This window comes from Hoplias malabaricus, chromosome 15 (assembly GCF_029633855.1).
Source record: "Hoplias malabaricus isolate fHopMal1 chromosome 15, fHopMal1.hap1, whole genome shotgun sequence".
Taxonomy (NCBI): Eukaryota; Metazoa; Chordata; class Actinopteri; order Characiformes; family Erythrinidae; genus Hoplias; species Hoplias malabaricus.
Genome location: NC_089814.1, coordinates 21,499,392 through 21,520,218, shown reverse-complemented (window position 1 = coordinate 21,520,218; position 20,827 = coordinate 21,499,392). Strand labels below are relative to the sequence as shown.

The window sequence follows — 20,827 nt, the reverse complement described above, 5'->3', positions numbered from 1 at the left end:
CCTTTATCATCCAACCTCTCCCTTTATCATCCAACCTCTCCCTTTATCATCCCACCCCTTCCCTTTATCAAACTTGCTGCATTTGCCTCATGACTCATGAGACAGACTTGACAGGTCTGCTCGCTCCTCTGCTCTGGGTTCATTTCTGCTGATCCTTTGCCTCATATTCGGGGCTGTGTTTGGTCATCATCAAGCCCACTCATCTTTTCCCACTCTGCCCTCATCCTCCCAGCCTCTAACTCAACAGCTTGTGGACATTTGTCCCAAGCCCTTCACTTTGTAGTCATGCCATACCCAGCCTCTAACTTTACAACTCTCACTTTCTCTTTCTAGGTGCTGCTGTGGACCCTTGTCCTGGACCCCCTCCCTCTGCTGCTGTGCTTCTCATACTCTACAGCTTTCTAGCTCATGCCCTTCAACCCACCCACACCTTCCATTTGCAGCTGCTCGCAGCTACGCTATAATTTTTGGAGTCTGGCATCATATGCATCCATAAGCCACCCTGAACTGCTACTCAAAAAAAAAGTTCACCTCCCTGTTTCAACCTTTACGGGCATGGTCTGTACTAGCAAAAATAAAGCATAACTTTAAATAGTGACACTGGTTCTCACATAAAGCAAACTGACTGCAATGTAAATGAAAAAGTCAGCATGCATATGCTGATTCAAAATTATATAAGAGTAAACCATGTCCAATCTATGGGTGCTTAAATTGCATAAAAAGACACAATAATTGACTTTCTATCAGCAGACTCAGAACTAAGTTCGTCCTACTGTATTAATCATTCATTCATTGTCTGTAACCATTTATCCAGTTCAGGGGCGAGGTTACTTTATTATTATATAACCTATATCCTGCACTATTTTTCACAGCCCTTAAACAACTACAGTCATATGTTTAGTATGAAATTACTAGTTATTACAAGAGTAATTTTTATATGTATAATTATTCTAAGACATTATACATTGTATAATAATAATAATAATAATAGTGATATATAAATTAACATTTAGAATGTACAGTATACTGTGTTCTAAGGAGCTGAAGTGTTTCTGTTTTTAAAAGCTCATGACTATATTTTTAGTCTGTTACAGATTCAAACAACAGTTTTGACACCTCATCAAGATTCCCATGAGCTCTTTACTGGAAGACCTGGGTGTTAATAAAAGGATAGCTAGCCAAGTGTCTACTACAGTTATTCTTTTTTTTTTTGTAATATGCACAACACATTTTTTGGTCCTGTAGTTTACTTTACATATTTTTAACCCAAGTAAATTAATTTTTAATTTTTGCTAAATATAAACGTATGTACTTATACTATGCTAAACTATTTAGCTTTTTATAGTTAACTTTATGATTTTAAGATCAAAACAGTAACACAATTTATGGTTTACTTTTAATTAGTTTAGTATATATTGAGTTTTATCTGTTTTGTGTTTGTTGATATCATAACAAATGAGAAGTAAGCAACCTTATGTTTTTTAAAGTTGAAACAGTGGAAAGTTGAAAGACATGATTATGTAGGAATTAAAATTAAAGGAGCAGGATTTAAGAAACACAAATAAGCCAAATATATAAATACCCCAGACTTTTTTGTGCACTCAAATATTGAACATTCTAACACACTTTTGCTTTCTTCTTATTTTTAACAGCTGTCATATTTCTTTCTCAATGGAAAACATGACATTTAATAGTCTCATTCTACAATTGGAAGGACTGGTGGTCCCAGAACAGTTTTTGTATCCTACATTTATATTCTTCTTGATTTTCTATGTACTTATTATGGTTACCAACACTGGAATTGTCTTGCTTATTACTCTGGAAAGAAATTTACATGAGCCTATGTATATTCTCTTCTGCAACCTTCCCTTTAATGATGTGATTGGAAATTCCATCACAATCCCCCGTTTGCTTGTGGACCTTTTAAGGCCAGCATCTGTACGCTCTATCAGTTACACTGAATGTGTTTTTCAAGCCTTCTGTACTCACATGTATGCAACTGCTTCTCACACTATACTGATGATTATGGCTTTTGACAGGTATGTTGCCATATGCAACCCATTGCACTACACAACTATTATGACTACTAAAATGGTGGCTAAACTTAGCATATCAGCTTGGAGTGCTGCAATATTCCTTGTAGGAATTTTATTAGGTCTCACCATAAGGCTCAATCGCTGTGGAACAATCATAGCAAATCCATTTTGTGATAATGCATCACTGTTTAAACTGTCTTGTGAGAACCCTTATATTAATAACATTTATGGCCTGGCTTATACTGTCGTTCTACTTTTATCTTCCATGGGAAGCATTGTACTTACATATTCTAAAATAACAGCCATATGCCTTACTAGTAAGAACCATACGTTGAACAGCAAAGCTCTGAAAACATGCAGCACACACTTGGCTGTCTATTTGATAATGTTGCTATCTGGATTTCTCATCATCATACTGCACCGGTTCCCCAATGTTGCAGACTACAGGAAACTCTCTGCATTGCTTTTCCACGTCGTCCCAGGCCTTCTGAACCCAGCTGTGTATGCACTGCAGTCTAGAGAGATCAGACATGTTATGATTAAAATACTGAAAACAAAGAAGGTAAAGCCATAACTGTGACTTTCATGCACCATTCAATAATGGTTTTCCAGTTAGACTGGAAGGTTTACAATAGTTCTAGTCTAAAGAAATGTCATATTTGCTTGTACATTTATTGCCTATGATGTATTTTCCAATATTCTAATATTATAGTGAACAAACTTGTATTTTCAATTATCTGAATCATTTGACACCCATAGATAAAATGTTAATTACCAATTTTATCTTATAACAGGATTGATAACAATTGTTTTATTTGTTTATATATTCATTTAGTTATATACATGAGCTGACAAAATGAGCTTCATCAGATTTACTATTGTCAGTAATATTATATATTTTTTAACATGCCTCATTTTGTTATAGAACATCTTTCAGCAAAACTGTAACACAACACTGACATGCCCTTTAGATAAGCAGGGTTTTGTTATTATTGGTTATGTATGTCATGTGTTGCTCTACTCTGACATGGGCCAAGAAAATGTCAAGCACAGTAGAAATATACATTATATGGTAATATATTATAAATATATATTTTTTCTTGGGAAAATCTTACCTGTTCAACAGTAAATGTAATCTTTATATTAAAATGTTGGCTAACAATCTTAAGTAAATGAATAGAAGTTCATGTGTTATTAGTAATGCTGAAAGCTAATATTTATGCATTCTTACACCAAACAAATATCAAATGTGTTACTGTAATCTCTAATATGCACCACTTGTCAACCTAAGATCCACATGTAACGTTTTGTTCATTTAGAACATCTTAATGCACTTTTTCCAACTAAATGACATTGGCTTCAAGCTAATATAAACAAACGGGCATTTCAACGTGTGAAAAAGTGTGTGTTTGAAATGCTTATAAAATTCCCATTTAGTCATAAATCAAGTTTTCAATTCATCCCCTTCATTCATTCCTTTTTTTTATTTGAGAGCCTTCCAGAACTTTGTAAGCTATTTTACACTGGCTTTTATCTACTTGGACTCTAAATGACATGCTGTGTTCTAAATATTTGAGACAGCTTCTAAACAGTGTTGGTAGCTTTGTTTTGTAAATTTGTTTTTCTGGTTTAAAGGATCACTACATAATAATTGTATCTTACAATTACAGCTTCAAACTCAAAACAAAATTATGGTGACTCAAGGTTTTACCTAGTGTTCCTTTAAAAGCAAATCCTCATTAAGTTGGACTGAACTTCTGGGAAAAACTACAGAATGAAGTGCAACAAAATTTTAAGGTGCATACTTGTTAATTTGAGCACACACATCTTGTAAAATCCTCCTAGAAAAAGCCGGTCCAGTAGAAAGAATATGTGAAGCAGTAGCTCTAAGGTCCCAACATGCAATGCAAGCCATGAACTTGTAGGGTACAAGACCCCCATTGTATTGGTCTCTTGAGCAGTGGAACTGCATTTTCTGGAGTAATGGAGCTTCACCGAGTTGCCATAATGATTAATGGAGACTGGAGGCTTGTATACAAGTGCAACAAGTTTTTATTAACAAAACTGGAGAAAAACATCAAATTTGAAAAGCAAAAAGCAAAAAAAAAAAAAAATCAATAAAAAAAAGACATGAGCAATAAGATATTTCTCAACAAAAATAGAAGAAAACTAATCTGAAACAAACAAGCACTATTGTTCACAAATAAGAAAACACCAGACTAAAACATGGTGGAAAAGTAAAAGGAAACCGGATCACTGGGAAGAGCCACCAAGACAACACATCAAACTTCTTATGGACAGTCACCTGGAGCTGGAGCTGTTCTATTTGACAGATCATGCTGCCTCAGATGGATCAAATATAAGTGCAAATACTATAAGAAATCTGTGTACATCACCAGCAGCTAGCAGAGGACATAGGCAGAGCTCTTGGACAGCTACCTTTAGTAACAAAAGAGACTCAGTTTCTCCTTCAGGTTAATTAATAGGCTGACTAAGCTCACATGCTGAATGCTATATTAAAATTGTGACAAAACACTCAGCATCAAACATTTGTAGCTGGGGGACTGGTAAGTCTCAATTTGGAAACTACTAGTCACATTAAGAGAAATTTAAAATCTGTTTATGACAGCTTTAAAAATATCTTATAAATAGATGAATTAATAGAGGGTGGCATGGTTGAGTAACAGGTGATGTCACCGCCACAAATCTCCAGGGTTGCAGTTTCAAATCACAACCGACACTCCGACTGACCTGTAATGTAATGTGTGAATGAATGATTGTTTGTGTGTGATGCCGCGTCATAGACGGCCCACCTTCTAGAGTATGTTTCTAGCTTGTTCCCAGTAATATGGGTGATGTTAATCTCCAAAATAGTTGGATTGTAATTTTACCTCTATTATTTGTGTTGTGTTATTTCTTATAACTTCACTTTTGTTTATGCATGGCTTTCTACCTGAGCATGTGGTTGACTGCTCTCAGATAGTGTTTTTCAGTGGTGTTGTGGTAAATCAGGGATTTTAACAGTATTTCCCTGAGTTTTTCACCTATGTCTAGCAATTTTCTATTCCCTCACATCTCTGTTATTACACTCTATTCTTAAAGATTTTATGAATTTGGGTCTGTCTGCTGTCACCATTATATCACTAATAAATGTTTATTTTCTGAAGATTTTAACCAGGAAAACACAACATCTGGTGGTGTGCAACAGTCCTAAGATGAACCACAACACAACATTTGATATCTGCTGGTGAGTTTCCCATTTCTGATGACCATGCTTCCTGACACTTTTGGTTTTGTTGATGTTTTGTTTTTTTTGTTTTTTTCACGCTGCTACATAATCAAGTGCCTCCAGGATCCACTTGGCTTGCACATGGGATGAAGCTTTTATGGCATATTCATGGATTCTTCATATGACTTAATATTTATCTATTTGAATAATTTTTATGCTGCCTTTTACGAGTAGATTCATTCCCATGACAAACAACATGGGAGAGGTACCCTGTTTCAAGTCATGCATAAAAATGTTTTATCACACATTGGTCAATTCTGAGCCCTTTATAGAATACATAAAAGAAATGTTTAAAAATACACATTTGTCTTTATTTTCCTGCACTTTGTTAGGATGTGCCTAATTTCACAAAAAGTAAATGTTCAAAAGCAACATGCAGTAAAGCGCATGATGTCAGTGAACTCTTTCCTGCAGTGTTATCGCATCCAAATATCTCAATAAGTTAGAATATCATCAAAAAGTTACTTTATTTAATTAATTAATTTCATTAATTGTATAGATTTATTCAGAGTGATCTATTTCAAGCGTATATTTCTTTTAATGTTGATTATTATGGATTATAACCAATGAAAACCCAAATGTCAGAAAACTCAAAAAAGTCTCAAAAAATTAGATTACATAAAACCAATTAAAAACCAATTATTTTTAATACAGAAATGTTGGTCTACTGACAAGTATGTACAATATATGCATTCAATACTTTTTGGTTGGGGCTCCTTTTGCATGAATTACTGCATCAATGCGGCGTGGCATGGATGCGATCAGTCTGTGGCACTGCTGAGGTGTTATGAAGGTTGCTTTGATAGTGGCCTTCAGCTCTACTGCATTGCTGGGTCTGGTGTCTCCCATCTTCCTCTTGACAATAGCTCATAGATTCTCTATGCGGTTTAAGTTAGGCAGGTTTGCTGGCCAATTAAGCACAATGATACTGTGTTTAAACCAGGTATTTTTGGCAGTGTGGACAGGTGCCAAGTCCTGCTGGATAATGAAATCCACATCTCCATAAAGCTTGCCAGCAAAGGGAAGCATGAAGTCCTCTGAAATTTCCTGGTAGACTGCTTTGCTGACTTTAGACTTGATGTAACACAACCTCAAGCAACTTGGATTGTGTGCCTCTCCACTCTTCCTCCAAGGACTCTGTGACCTTGATTTCCAAATGAAATGCAAAATTTACTTTCATCTGAAAACAAGACTTTGGACACTGAGCAACAGTTCAGTCCTTTTTCTCTTTGGTCCAAGTAAGACACTTCTGGTGTTGTCTCTGGATCATGAGTGGCTTGACACAAGGAGTTGTAGCCCATGTCCTGGATACGTCTGTGTGTAGTGGCTCTTGAAGCATTGACTCCAGCAGCAGTCCACTCCTTGTGAATCTCCCCCAAATTTTTGAATGGCCTTTTCTTGACAGTCCTTTTAAGGCTTTGGTTACCCCTGTTGTTTGTGCACATTTTATTCAACTCAACTTTCCATTAATATGCTTGGATACAGCAGGAGGGCATTAATGACTGCCTTCTGGACATCTGTCAAGTCAACAGTCTTCCCCATGATTGTGTATCCTACTGAACCAGACTAAGGGACAATTTTAAAGGTTTCGTAAACGTTTACAGGTGTTTTGTCTTGATTATTCAAATTTTTTTGAGATAATGATTTTTGGGTTTTCATTGGCTGTAAGACATTATCATCAACATTAAAAGGAATAAATGCTTAATATAGATCACTCTGTTTGTAATGAATTTATATTATGTATGAATTTAAATTTATCACAGTTTTTCACACTTTAAATTGTGCTGTGTAAATCAGTTGATCACTCTTTTTCAACTGTTCAGATTTTGTTCTTAAAATGTATGCAAATCAGTGGATATTTATCTTAATGCAAATAATCAATTGGGGGTTGTTGTGCTATTGGTTGGAAGGAAAGACACTAAACATGGGAATACAAAGAACAAGCAGCCACTAAACTAAATAGCTAATATTTATAAGAATGTGTACAGAGAAAACCAAGAAATTGACAAAAGGACTAAAACAGAAAAAACACTACATGGACACTAGATGGAACCATAAAGGAACTGAGACCTTAAGATTAAACCAGAACAGAGACAAACCAGGAAATGAATACAAGATTAAGACAAAGACCCACTAAGACCTAAACATCAAAACAAAGAGATGAATAAAAGATAGAGACTAACAAACTGTGAGTAGCAAATACATAGACAAAGTAATCATCTTTTAAACTGACAGGAAGATTAGATCCACATGTAATTTAGGAACACATGAGCACATGGTGAGACCAAAACAAATATCCAAAAAAAAAAGAACAAAAAGAAAACAGAAAGCACAGAAGAGAGACAAAATGTGACAACACTCCATTAAATTCAATGCGCCCAACCACAGAGTATGTTCAGGCAAAGCAATGAATTCCATTTTGCACAATATTCTGATTTCAATATTTATTATACTGTAAACAATCAGCTTTTATGCTTAATTTGAAATATTCCCTTTGGCATAAAATGGTGTAGCAGTTGCATTCAAGTGGATACAAATGAATGAATGAATGAATAAATGCATGAATGAATGAATGAATGAATTAATGAATTAACAAATAAACAATGAACAAAAAAAAGTGAAAGAAAAGGAATAATAGGCAGCATGGGCAAAACAGGAAGTGTCACTGTCAAAAAGCTCCAGGATCCTGGGTTGCAGGTCCAAACCCCACCTTGGTTCACTGTCTGTGAGGAATTTGGTTTGTTGTCCCAGTGTCTGCACTTTTTTACTCTGGGTGCTCTGGTTTCCTCCCACAATTAAAAAAACATATGTTTGCTATTCAAAATTGTCCATTGGTGTGAGTGAGTATGTGATGCCCTCTGGACTGGTGCCTTGTCCTGTGTGTGTTCCTCCCTTGCGTCCATTGATTTTAGGTAGGCTCTGGACCCACCAAGACCCTGAAGAAAATGAAGCTGTTACAGACAATGAAGGTAGATAAGGAGATATCAACCTTGCTGGCTTCACTACACATTTCAATGTATTTCAGTTGTCATTTTTACCTATACCATGGATTTTCTGCTATTGTTGTTTCATTTTAATCTGCACATTACAATGAAGTGTCACATGTGAAGTGTCACATGTTATTGTAAACTACATGGTTTTGCACACTGCTTTTGGTGTCCCACGAGTAAAAGAATGTCAATAAAAGGATGGCAGGCCAGGTAGCTAATACAGTTCTTGTGGTGTAGTCATTTAACTAGATTTTTACAATATATAACTGGTATGCAATATTTTGTGGTTTGTTTATTTTATCATAATGGGAGGTACTGGAGCAACACTGAAACAAGACATGTTTTTCTTCCTGCTACCATGTTAAACTGTTACCTTTACTTACATTTCTAAATATTTTCTAAGCACAATGTCCTTTTTAGTTTTAAAATTTAATTAGATTTTATACTGATTCTATATGGAAAACCTAACATTTAATAGCCCTCTTTTAAATATGGAGGGACTTGTTGTCTCTGGGCATTATATTTATCCTACATTTCTATTTTTCCTGGTTGTTTATGTGGTCATTATGGTGTCTAACATTGGAATCATTCTGCTAATAACAATGAAAAGTGGTCTACATGAACCTATGTATTTTCTCTTCTGTAACCTTCCCTTTAATGATGTGTTTGGAAACACCATTATTGTCCCTCGGTTAATGATGGACCTTTTTCAGCCAGTGTCTGAACGTTACATCAGTTATATAGATTGTGTTACGCAAGCTTTCTGCTACCACACATACGCTGCTGCTTCTCATACTATTCTCATGGTTATGGCCTTTGACAGATATGTTGCCATTTGTAATCCATTGCGCTATACAACTATAATGACTATGAAAATGGTGACCAAACTGACAGCATCTGCCTGGGGTGTGTCCCTGGTCTGTGTGAGTATAATGTTAGCTCTTACAATAAGATTGAATCACTGTGGAACACGAATAGCAAATCCGTTCTGTGATACTGCTTCACTCTTCAAACTGTCATGTCAGAATCCGTATATTAATAGCATATATGGGCTTGTGTATACAGCACTTTTACTTGGCTCTTCAATGGGGTGCATTGTAATTACATATGCCAAAATAGCAGCTGTCTGCCTCACTACTAAAAACAAATCTCTGAACAGCAAGGCTGTGAAAACCTGCAGCACACACTTGACTGTCTATTTGATTATGTGGATATCTGGTTTTACTATGATCATACTCCATCGTTTCTCTGGTGTTGAAGACTATAGGAAAGGGGCGGCGCTGTTGTTCCATGTTGGCCCAGGAATTCTCAATCCTGTCATATATGCCTTGCAAACTACTGAGATACGACATGCTGTATTAAAAATTCTACCCTCAAAAATATGGCACCTTAATGAGGATTTTAAAGGACCTCTTTCACCATCTTTATAATGCATCATATTATACTTTGTGTTGGAAAATTAAACCCTTAGCCCCACGTAAAGGTGAAAAATAAGTTGTACTTAAGATTGATTAGATTTGTTAGAAGTGTTTTCAAGTACTAATATAACAAATAATAGTTTCACATATATAACTACAGTTTGTGTGTGTTTTAGTCTATATATCACAGACCATTGCAATGTTTTAGGTTACACCAAACTGGATTTGTCTTTTATATTCATACACAGGAAGGCTTTACATGATTGTTCTGTTTACACCTGAATCTTTATTTCACTAATGACAGAATATTTTACTAGCTTGTATTTTGAGTTGACATCTTTTAAGATCTTTTCTTGTACTGCCATAAAATATTGGCATGTACTTTAATATTGTTGCATGAAGACATTAAATAACATTAAAACCATTTACTCATTCATTCATTATCTGTAACCGCTTATCCAATTCAGGGTCGCGGTGACATTAAAACCAATCATTTGGAAAAGTTTTTTTTTTTTTAAATATCAGACACAAGGCAAACAAAAGTAATGAAAAGCAAAAGAGGCAAGACACAAATAATGACCAACAGTTTGAAATATTTCTTCAAGGTTGAAGTTGATACTTCATCTTACAGGCTACCTTTGTTTGAAGGTTACACAATAGTATTTGTATTTATATTACATATTATATTTTTCACTATAGTATTTGAATCTGAATTATGAATATTTAAAATGTGTTAATATATTTGTTCAAATAATGTTTTATATTTGAATTATATAACATTTGATTAACTAGGATCTTGTGATGGTGTGAAATATTCAGATATAAATTTTAATTCAAACCCATAAATTCAAGTTTTAAATTTTCAGATCTCAAAAAATACTAGGCCTGAGGTCAAACATCTGGGATTCTCAAGAAGTAATGCTGTATTTGAGTGTGGTCAGAAACTGGGAAATACTAATTTTCCCACTTGTATATTGCATCCAAATAACTGGCCAAGCCATAATTCCCATTGGGAAAATCAGGATTCTAGATGACACACGAATTTACGAGATGTGACACATATTGTGACCTTTTACGTCTTCCCCTGGAGAAAATGGCAAATATGTATGTGATTTTTCTCAATATGTGTTTTCTGTACAGAAAACTGTTATGATCAGATATTTACTTAAAGTTTTTAGTTACTATTTAATCATAAATGCATTTTTATGGAAGTTTTTTTTCGTTCAGTTGGTAGACCTATATCCAAGCAACTGAATTAACCACCTGGTGTATACAACCTTTTAACATTAGTGTTTTACTGGCGGCTCAGACAGAAATATGTTGAATGTGCTTAAAATAATTTATAATAATCCCTAATTTATGTGTGGATGATAATAATGATTTAAAATGATATAATGAACAAGTATCAATAAATTATATAATGAGCCTATCTGGGTGTGTCAGAGCACGGAAAATTCATAAAAACTTCAAAACAAAGTATTGAAACACTAAACTAATTGTAATGCCCCCATATTGGTACACATTCCAACCAAAATGCTTTACTGTAATGACACTCCATCCAAAATCCCATGAGCTCTTTAGAGTCCGTAAATAAAAGGCCGTCTGTCCTGGCAGTTGTTGTTTTGCTCCAAACATTAAGTTCCTTAGTAAATAAAAAGAAATCGGAATAACAGTGCTGGGGTATGCTAATCTTATTTTTATGACAGATTAGTTAGTCAAGGAGAAAATGTGTGTATTTTAAACATGAAAATGATTATTAATTTAGCAAATTATCTTCTATTTCAATTTTGCAGTGTCAATGGAGAAAATGGAAAAGCAGAAGTGACAACACATATAAATGTATGTGTTAACTGAAAAATATTTAAAGAAAGACTTACAATTTCTGCCAATTATTTTGTGTTGACAGTGTTTGTAGTTTTATTTTCTTTTTTGTCTTATTTCATCAACTGCTTTATTCATTTTAAATGGAAAACCTGACATATAATAGCCCTGTTTTGCAGCTGGAGGGACTGGTTGTCTCTGAACCTTACATTTATCCTACATTTCTTTTCTTACTGTTTGTTTATGCATTCATTGTAATATCCAACACTGGAATCCTCCTGCTAATAATAATGGAAAGAAGTTTACATGAACCTATGTACCTTCTCTTCTGTAACCTTCCTTTTAATGATGTGTTTGGAAACTCTGTTGTTGTCCCTCGATTAATGATTGACATATTGAAGCCAGACTCAGAGCGTTACATTAGTTATGTAGATTGTGTTACCCAAGCTTTTGGTTATCATTTGTTCACTTGTGCTACTAACTACATACTCATGGTTATGGCTATTGACCGGTATGTTGCCATTTGTAATCCATTGCACTACACAACTATTATGACTACTAAAATGGTGGCTAAACTAACTGCATCAGCCTGGGGTGTGCCACTGCTACTCGTTTGTATTTTGTTAAGTCTCACACTAAGGTTGAATCGATGTGGAACATTCATAGCAAACCCATTCTGTGATAATGCATCACTCTTCAAACTCTCATGTGAAAGTTCTGAAATTAATAACATTTATGGCCTTGTGTACACCACAGCTGTAGCTGGCTGTTCCATTGCAATTATTGGACTTACTTATTCAAAAATAGCAGCTGTTTGTTTCTTCAGCAAAAATAAATCTGTGAACAGCAAGGCTTTGAAAACCTGTAGCACACACTTGACTGTTTTTATGATCATGTGGTCATGTGGGTTTTCCATGTTCATTCTCCATCGTTTTTCTGGTGCTGCAGAGTACAGAAAAGCAGCAGCCCTTCTCTTCCATATTGTCCCAGGCATTCTGAATCCTCTCATATATGCTCTGCAGTGTACTGAAATCAGACATGTTATATTAAAGATTTTACATTCAGAAAAGCTGACGCCAAGATAAAAATTTCCATGTTACATCAAGGATTCTCAAGTAATTTTTTCTAATTTTAACTGTTTATATGTGACAGTCCTGGTTGTGCTGTCAAGGTGTAACCTGTAAACATTGGACAATAAGAGTTTGGTGAGAGAATACTGAAGTTTAATTTTATTAAAACATTTTTAATGTTCTGAAATTGTTACTTCAATTTAATGATCTTTTTCCATAAAAATGATTGGCTTATAATTTTAATATTTATTTATTTTAATTATTTGTTTATAATATTCCCTGTGTCCGGGTGGGTTTCCTCCCACAGTCCAAAGACACACGTTGGTAGGTGGATTGACGACTCCAAAGTGTCCGTAGGTGTGAGTGAATGTGTATCTGTGTGTCTGTGTTGCCCTGTGAAGGACTGGCGCCCCCTCCAGGGTGTATTCCTGCCTTGTGCCCAATGATTCCAGGTAGGCTCTGGACCCACCGCGACCCTGAATTGGATAAGCGGTTAGAGATAATGAATGAATGAATGAATGTTTATAACATTAAATACATTTTGCACACTGTTAGCTGTAAAATGTGTCAACCCTCTTGCCCAAAATGTGCTCATACACTAGAGTGGATTTGTTTGTGAATTTCTCTATGTCAGTAGCATGTTACTGAAGAAATTAGACTTTTTGTGAATTAAACATTAGGAATTTTAAATATATATATATATATATATATATATATATATATATATATATATATATATATATATATATATATATATATATATATATATATATATATATACAAACCGGATTCCAAAAAAGTTGTTCCAAAAAAACTGAATGCAATGATGTGGAGGTGCCAACATCTAATATTTTATTCAGAATAGAACACAAATCACAGATTAAAGTTTAAACTGAGAGAATGTATCATTTTAAGGGAAAAATATGTTGTTTCAAAATGTCATGGCGTCAACAAATCCCAAAAAAGTTGGGACAGGGCCATTTTTTACCACTGTGTGGCATCCCCCCTTCTTCTTACAACACTCAACAGATGATGAGACCAGTTTCTCAAGTTTAGAAATAGGAATGCTCTCCCATTCATGTCTAATACAGGCCTCTAACTGTTCAATCGTCTTGGGCCTTCTTTGTGGCACCTTCCTCTTTATGATGCGCCAAATGTTCTCTATAGGTGAAAGATCTGGACTGCAGGCTGCCATTTCAGTACCCTGATCCTTCTCCTATGTAGCCATGATGTTGTGATTGCTGCAGAATATGGTCTGGCATTATCTTGTTGAAAAATGCAGGGTCTTCCCTGAAAGAGATGATGTCTAGATGGGAGCATATGTTGTTCTAGAACCTGAACATAGTTCTCTGCATTAATGGCGTCTTTCCAGACATGCAAGCTGCCCATGCCACAAGCACTCATGCAACCCCATACCATCAGTGATGCAGGCTTCTGAACGGAGCGTTGATAACAACTTGGGTTATCCTTGTCCTCTCTGGTCCGGATGACATGACGTCCCAGTGTTCCATTGAGAACTTCAAATCGTGACTCATCTGACCACAGAACAGTCTTCCATTTTGCCACACTCCATTTTAAAAGACCTCTGGCCCAGTGCAAACATCCTCTATGGCTTCCTCTTTGCACTGTAGAGTTTCAGCTGGCAACGGCGGATGGCACGGTGGATTGTGTTCACTTCGCCATTTAAGATTGAACCGGAAATTCTGAGACCTCAGAAAAATATTATTGATGTTTTATCATTGTTAAGATATAAAGAAAGATAATGCATTAACACCACATGAAACTAAGATAATATAGTTGTTATAGTATATGATGAGAATTGCTTATTAAAGGATATTTACTGATATTTGTGATTATCTCTGGTCAATGCCATATTGCATCTGCTTCACAAAGAATTTAAAATGTGCCCATGACTAATCTGTTTCAAGTTGTGTATATAGTCCTTTGTCTCAGGCCTACCCCTCTTCAACAAGAATTGAGAAAACCCTACTCCTAGGCAAAATGGGGGTTAGGGCTAAGGAGGGAAATATGTCTCTAGTTTGTCATAACTTGTTTCTGGTCACTGGTCTGTGTGGGTTTCCTCTGGGTGCTCCAGTTGGAACATTTCTGGAAATTACTCCAAGTAACATTAAATTTACAGTGTTTAGTAGATGCTCTGAGGAGAGAGGAGAAAATTCTGAAGTGTTTGCATGGATCAGATGCTAATGCTTCCAGTCTCCCTCTGTAGAAAGACGACTTTGCAGAAGTTACTTCATTAGAGAACCTTGATAGGAGAGATTGGTAGGAATGAAAATCTGAGGGAAGCTGGGATTTCCCCCATCTTCTCTCTGCCTTTCTTAGTTCTCTCCAGTGGTTGCAGAGAACATCTGTCAGCCAAGGGGCAGGTGATGAGGATCCTGGAGGACAGACGACATAAAAGGTTAACCACAGATAAGAGTGAGGAAAGTAAAGTATCTGTGGCTGTATCCAAGGAGAGAGAAGAGAGAGTCAGTGTAGGGAAGGGTAGTCAAGATAACTGAGGTGAGAGATGGAGGAGAGGAGGGAAGACATGGTCAGGAAGAGCAGGGTCAAAAAGTGTAAAAGAAAGTGATGATCTGAGCAGTGAAAGGGTGTTACTGTGATTTCCAGAGTGTTGCCTGCTCTATGAGTCAGAGGAGAATGGTTGAGGGTGATGTCGAAGGATGATGCCAGTTATTCAAGGCAGGATGACTGCAACTTGTCTGTTGGAAGGTTGAATTCACTGAGGAGAATGAGTGGTGGTCCATCGATGGGGGAGAGACTCAATTAAGCTGCTTAGAGGAGATAGGGACAATAGATATATTAATATATTGTAGTGGAGTATGGATCGAATAAAGAAATGAAGAGTTCTGAATGAAAGACTCTCCACTCTAATAAGGATTTTTTTTTTCGAACAGAACCCCACATTCCACGGAATTGTGTGTGTGCGTACAGTCTCTGCTCCCCTCCCCACACACACACATGCACACACCTAAGGTCTGCATCAAAGGACGCCTGGCTATGACCCCCTCCTCTAAAGATAACACACCCAGTTTATGATGCTTTTAGGCAAAAAGAAAATCAAACAAAGTGGTGAAGACTAGGATTAACAATCCAGTTTTATGACGAGCGGCGTCAAGATGGCAAACCTTATCGTATGCAAGATTAACAGATGGCTAACAGGATTGACCTCGCCCTGAACTCCTGTTAACCCATCCGCACAGGACGAACAGCATGTCCAGAGTAAGAAACACCGCCGAGATAGAGGAAAATCGTAAAATAAGTATAAGCTTATTGACTCGATTTTCAGTTCTGGAGACTGCACGGACCAGCGAAATTTCTCGTCCAAAGCCTCCATATGGTTGGAACCTCCCACTCAGGACAGTGAGCCAGAGGGAATCCTTTCGTCTACGTCACCACACTCTGAGTACGCCCGAGGCGGCTTGACTTGCGGGTGACTAAATCCACGCTGACCCAGCCTGAAAACTTCCACGGAAGAACTGCGGGAACTAATCGGGACTCCTCTCTTCCATAACCTCAAAGAGCCTCTGTACCCGTCGAGTGGTTAAGATCGATGAAAAGTAAGCTAAAACTATGCACTTCCAGAGCTGAAAATTGAATTAAGTCTCTTGATAAATGTATACGTTAATTAAATCTCAGTTAGCAACACATTAGTTACAAGTCATATCGCCTAGCTTATCTTTAAATTCGAATCGGCTTCACCTGCATTGATGCCGTGAGATTTTGAGATTATGCTATGTTAAGTGAATATTCTTTTTTCCTTTTCATAAAATATTTCCATTATTTGAAATAACAGTGTGTGGAATCTGTTCATTAAAAGTCTGAAAATCCTGAAGAACTCACATAGCGATGACGGTATTCACTCTCTAACTACTTTCATTTAAGTCAATCATAACAATTATTATCATTAGTCAAAACGTCAGTAATCAGAAGAGTTTGAATAAGGTCAAACGCTACAAACACAATATATAAATATATATAATATATATATATTTATATATATTACAGTATATACACAACATACACTACAATATCTATAAATAGAAAATATTTAAAAGATGAAATAGAAAGATGAGGAAAAGTGAGTAAAGTGAAGGTCCACTTTCTGAACACAAGAAAACCTGTGCCACCACCCCTACCAGATTTTCTCAGAGAGGGGGAGAAGTTAAAAGCAGAGGATAGGGCTGCTGGAGTAGCTGAGTTCTCAGAGGTGATCCAGGTCTCAATGCCAAGAAGTGCAGAGATGGTGCAATGCCAGGGCTGAGATGAAGTCTGCCTTTTGAACTGCTGATTGGCATTTCCAGGGTCCACCTACCACCCTGGTCTGGGACTGAGATGACTATGGTGGATAGATAATTTTAACAAATTACTGGTGTTGTGATAAAAATGCTGAGTCTTCTGACTCTGAAGGGTGAGAGAATAGGAATTGAGAAATGCATGTTGAAAGAAAAAGAGAGGGCTATTGAATGGAAAGAAGATTAAAGTAAGGATACTTAGCCAAGTTAGGAGAGACCTGTCTTTGTGTAGAAAGAGAACATGGAGGGTCCACATAGATATACCACAGACAGACTGCTACAGACCACTTCACTATATGTGAGAAGTCCCTAGATAGGAAACCCCCAGCAATTCACATCTGGTGCTAGCCCAAAACCACACCTGAAACTAGTAATTACAAAAACATTATGTATGTATGCCAGTTCTTTGTTCATATATTCTTTTGGCTTTGTGTCTATATTCAATCATCATGGTGCCCATGGAATGCTAATATTTTAATTAAACCTTTTAATGACAACTGAAGATCTCTCATTTTGTTAATGCTGCTCTGTTCATAGTTTCAGTGGGTTTTACTGTGGGCATTTGTCCACTTCCCATCAGCCTGATTACCTCAGCCATCTCATAACTGTGTCATGCTTCTACACTCCGATGATGCTTGCATCGTCATCTTATTAATCCTCAAACATCGGATATCTCAAACTTATCACCTTTATGTACACATCCTCTCATCCTTGACCTTTCTACAGCACTTAAAGGAATACAATGTAGGAATGGGCTTTTTTGTTTCCTGAGCACCCCCTGCCTGCTGCCGAGTGTAATTCACGTTTACAGTACTGTCGTGAAATCAAGTCTTGCACATATATCTCTCTCTCTCCCTCACTCGCTCGCTCACTCAAACACAACCGGCTCTCGCACACACACTCCCTGCCTTTCTCTCACAGACAAACGCACACCTCTCTCACATTCTCTCTCAGTCATTCATTGAGTGATGTTTACAAAAGTAGCGAATGGCTCTCAGGGTTCCAGCTGATGTTGAGCCAGGGGAATGTGTGTAATCAAATAAAATATTGTTGACTACATGATAAAGCCCATATATTGCTCAGAATACACACTGGACCATGTTATTACAACCATAAAGTGTAACTCCGCTGGTACACTAGCCAATGTAAGCACAATTATAACAACCATTATAACCATAGCTGCAAACCCTGTTCAGTAACTCTCAGAAACTGATTATTACTCTTTTGTCAACAAAATGTTCACTAACTAGCAACACATGAAAAAGGCAACATATGCTTACTATCCCAACTTGTTTCCTCATGTCTGTTTCAGCTCACTCTACTGTATAAATTTAGTCCTGTATTAACTATTATACGGCCACTCATTCTCTCTCTCTTTGCACCCCCTTTCTCTCTCTGCCATATAATGTCCATACTGGGAATACAGAGCTAGATTCTTCTTGTAGCTAGGCAACCATCCACTTCTAAGCTATGTGTCGTTAAGCATTACCCATGTTTTTCAATAGTCCTCCGCTCCGTGATTCAGAAGTTGCTTAGTGCAGTAAACTAGCAGAGGACCCATCGTAGCCAACAAAGAGGCCATATTCTTCCAATTACAGCACCGTGGAACATTACAATCATTCAGAAGCTGTAATGTAAAATACTACATAGTGTTCCAAAAACGCTTATTTTGGTGGGGGGAGGGGGGTGGTACTTGGCTTCACATACATTTACACATACTAGCAAACTAGCGTGTGATACCAAAGTTTTGGGAATAGAACCATCTCCAAACTCCCCCTCTCAGTCATATATATGGTATACCCTACAAATTGATTGCAATTTCTGCATCTGACACTCGAGTTCACCTGTCCAACATTGTCTCATAGCTTCACGCATACATTTCAAAGCCATGCTGAACTCCTGCCCAAACATTATATTGGAGTTCGCCTCCCCTAAATGTGACATATCCATGTCGGTACACATTGTAATCAATAAAAAAAAAACTGCTGTAGTGACACACCATGGGAAATCCCATGAGTTCTTTAGAGTATATAAAAAGATGTATTGCCTGGCAAGTTCCTTATAAAAGAGAAAACTGAATGACAGTGCTGGGGTTTGCTAATTTTTAAAATTGAAAATTTGAAACCATAGTGTGATATATTTCTTTTCCCAAATATTTTTTCTACTACTTGTTCATTTTTAATCAGCCAAGGAGAAAATATATCATCTATGTATATATTTTGAACATGTAAATGATATCAATACAGCAAAGCAATTTCCATTTCAGGGTTTGGAAGTGGAAGAGTACATTTTTCCTTATTTTATCAACAGTTTTATCGTTTTTCAATGGAAAACCTGACCTATAATAGCCCTGTTTTGCAGTTGGAGGGACTGGTAATCTCTGAGCATTACATTTATCCAACATTTCTTTCCTTACTGTTTGCTTATGTGCTTGTTGTAATATCCAACACTGGAATCCTCCTGCTAATAATAATGGAAAGAAGTTTACATAAACCTATGTACCTTCTCTTCTGTAACCTTCCCTTTAATGATGTGTTTGGAAACTCTGTTGTTGTCCCTCGATTAATGATGGATATGTTGAAGCCAGACTCAGAGCGTTACATTAGTTATGTAGATTGTGTTACCCAGGCTTTCGGTTATCATATGTTCAGCTGTGCTTCTAACTACGTACTTATGGTTATGGCCTTTGACCGGTATGTTGCCATTTGTAATCCACTGCACTACACAACTATTATGACTACTAAAATGGTGGCTAAACTAACTGCATCAGCCTGGGGTGTGACACTGTTGCTCGTTTGTATTTTGCTAGGTCTCACACTAAGGCTGAATCGATGTGGAACATTTATAGCAAACCCATTCTGTGATAATGCATCACTCTTCAAACTCTCATGTGAAAGTTCTGAAATTAATAACATTTATGGCCTTGTGTACACTGCAGCTGTAGCTGGCTGTTCCATTGCAACTATTGGACTTACTTATTCAAAAATAGCAGCTGTTTGTCTATCCAGCAAAAATAAATCTCTAAACAGCAAAGCTTTGAAAACCTGTAGCACACACCTGACCGTTTATATGATCATGTGGTCATGTGGGTGTATCATGATCATACTCCATCGTTTCTCTGGTGTTGCAGAGTACAGGAAAGCGGCAGCCCTGATGTTCCATATTGTCCCAGGCATTCTGAATCCTCTCATATATGCTCTGCAGTGTACTGAAATCAGACATGTTATATTAAAGATTTTAAATGCAGAAAAGCTGATGACATGAAAATGTTCATGTTACATCAAGGATTCTACTTTTCAGTTTCACCAGATATTGTCAAAAGTCAGTATTTCTAGTGTTAAATGTTGATTTGTGACAATCCTGGTTATGCTGTCAACATATATCCCTTAAACAGTGATGGATAATTACCTTTATGTGAGAGAATCTGGAAAAGTGAAGTTTAATTTAATAAAACTTTTGATTTTTGATTTATGGTACTGAAATTATTACTTCAGAAGACATAATTGTTAAGCAGTTGTGTGCTCTTCTATTATACTAATATTTTTGAACCAGTGAGAGATGTTTAAATATTGTGGCATGTTCATGAAAAATGTGACCACAGAATAATAAAATTAGCTTGACCTGTTAGAGCATAAAAATTCTATTTGTCTAGCTAAGTATGCATTTTTATTGTACTCATTCTGAGGAAGGCATGATAAATTTTGCACAATGTAAATTCTAAAGTGTTAAAACTCTTGTCAGAAAATGTACTCATAGACTAGAATGGATTTATTAGTGAGTGTCTATGTTTAAAGAGCTTCATATTTATGGCAAATGATGCGGAATTTAGTGATAGAAGCATAGTCCTCAAACGTTGCTGTTGAAATGGTGAATGTGAAATTCTAGCTTGA

At 36.5% G+C, this 20,827-nt stretch overlaps 4 protein-coding genes across 4 annotated transcripts; all 4 read left to right on the top strand.

Annotated features, from left to right (window-relative positions):
• The first annotated feature begins 1,671 nt into the window (after window positions 1–1,671).
• Window positions 1,672–2,610, top strand: LOC136668463 (olfactory receptor 1500-like). The gene has a single exon (XM_066645994.1). It carries the CDS (start codon window positions 1,672–1,674, stop codon window positions 2,608–2,610), a length of 939 nt encoding a protein of 312 aa, XP_066502091.1.
• A 6,160-nt stretch (window positions 2,611–8,770) lies between these two features.
• Window positions 8,771–9,745, top strand: LOC136668053 (olfactory receptor 52D1-like). Its single transcript, XM_066645298.1, has 2 exons — window positions 8,771–9,152; window positions 9,255–9,745. The coding sequence occupies exons 1-2, from the start codon at window positions 8,771–8,773 to the stop codon at window positions 9,743–9,745; spliced, it is 873 nt and encodes a 290-aa protein (XP_066501395.1).
• Window positions 9,746–11,697: 1,952 nt separating this feature from the next.
• LOC136668052 (olfactory receptor 7D11-like) lies at window positions 11,698–12,639 on the top strand. The gene is made up of 2 exons (XM_066645297.1): window positions 11,698–12,065; window positions 12,183–12,639. Exons 1-2 carry the CDS (start codon window positions 11,698–11,700, stop codon window positions 12,637–12,639), a joined length of 825 nt encoding a protein of 274 aa, XP_066501394.1.
• A 6,623-nt stretch (window positions 12,640–19,262) lies between these two features.
• On the top strand, window positions 19,263–20,201 carry LOC136668051 (olfactory receptor 2AT4-like). Its single transcript, XM_066645296.1, has one exon. The coding sequence runs from the start codon at window positions 19,263–19,265 to the stop codon at window positions 20,199–20,201; it is 939 nt and encodes a 312-aa protein (XP_066501393.1).
• Window positions 20,202–20,827: the final 626 nt, after the last annotated feature.

Bases quoted from the DNA above. Each gene is read 5' to 3' on its own strand.
- LOC136668463 (XM_066645994.1), top strand. From the start codon at position 1,672: ATGGAAAACATGACATTTAATAGTCTCATTCTACAATTGGAAGGACTG.
- LOC136668053 (XM_066645298.1), top strand. From the start codon at position 8,771: ATGGAAAACCTAACATTTAATAGCCCTCTTTTAAATATGGAGGGACTT. The intron at 9,153-9,254 runs GTAATCCATTGC...GTATAATGTTAG, and splicing joins TGACAGATATGTTGCCATTT to CTCTTACAATAAGATTGAAT.
- LOC136668052 (XM_066645297.1), top strand. From the start codon at position 11,698: ATGGAAAACCTGACATATAATAGCCCTGTTTTGCAGCTGGAGGGACTG. The intron at 12,066-12,182 runs GTATGTTGCCAT...TATTTTGTTAAG, and splicing joins ATGGTTATGGCTATTGACCG to TCTCACACTAAGGTTGAATC.
- LOC136668051 (XM_066645296.1), top strand. From the start codon at position 19,263: ATGGAAAACCTGACCTATAATAGCCCTGTTTTGCAGTTGGAGGGACTG.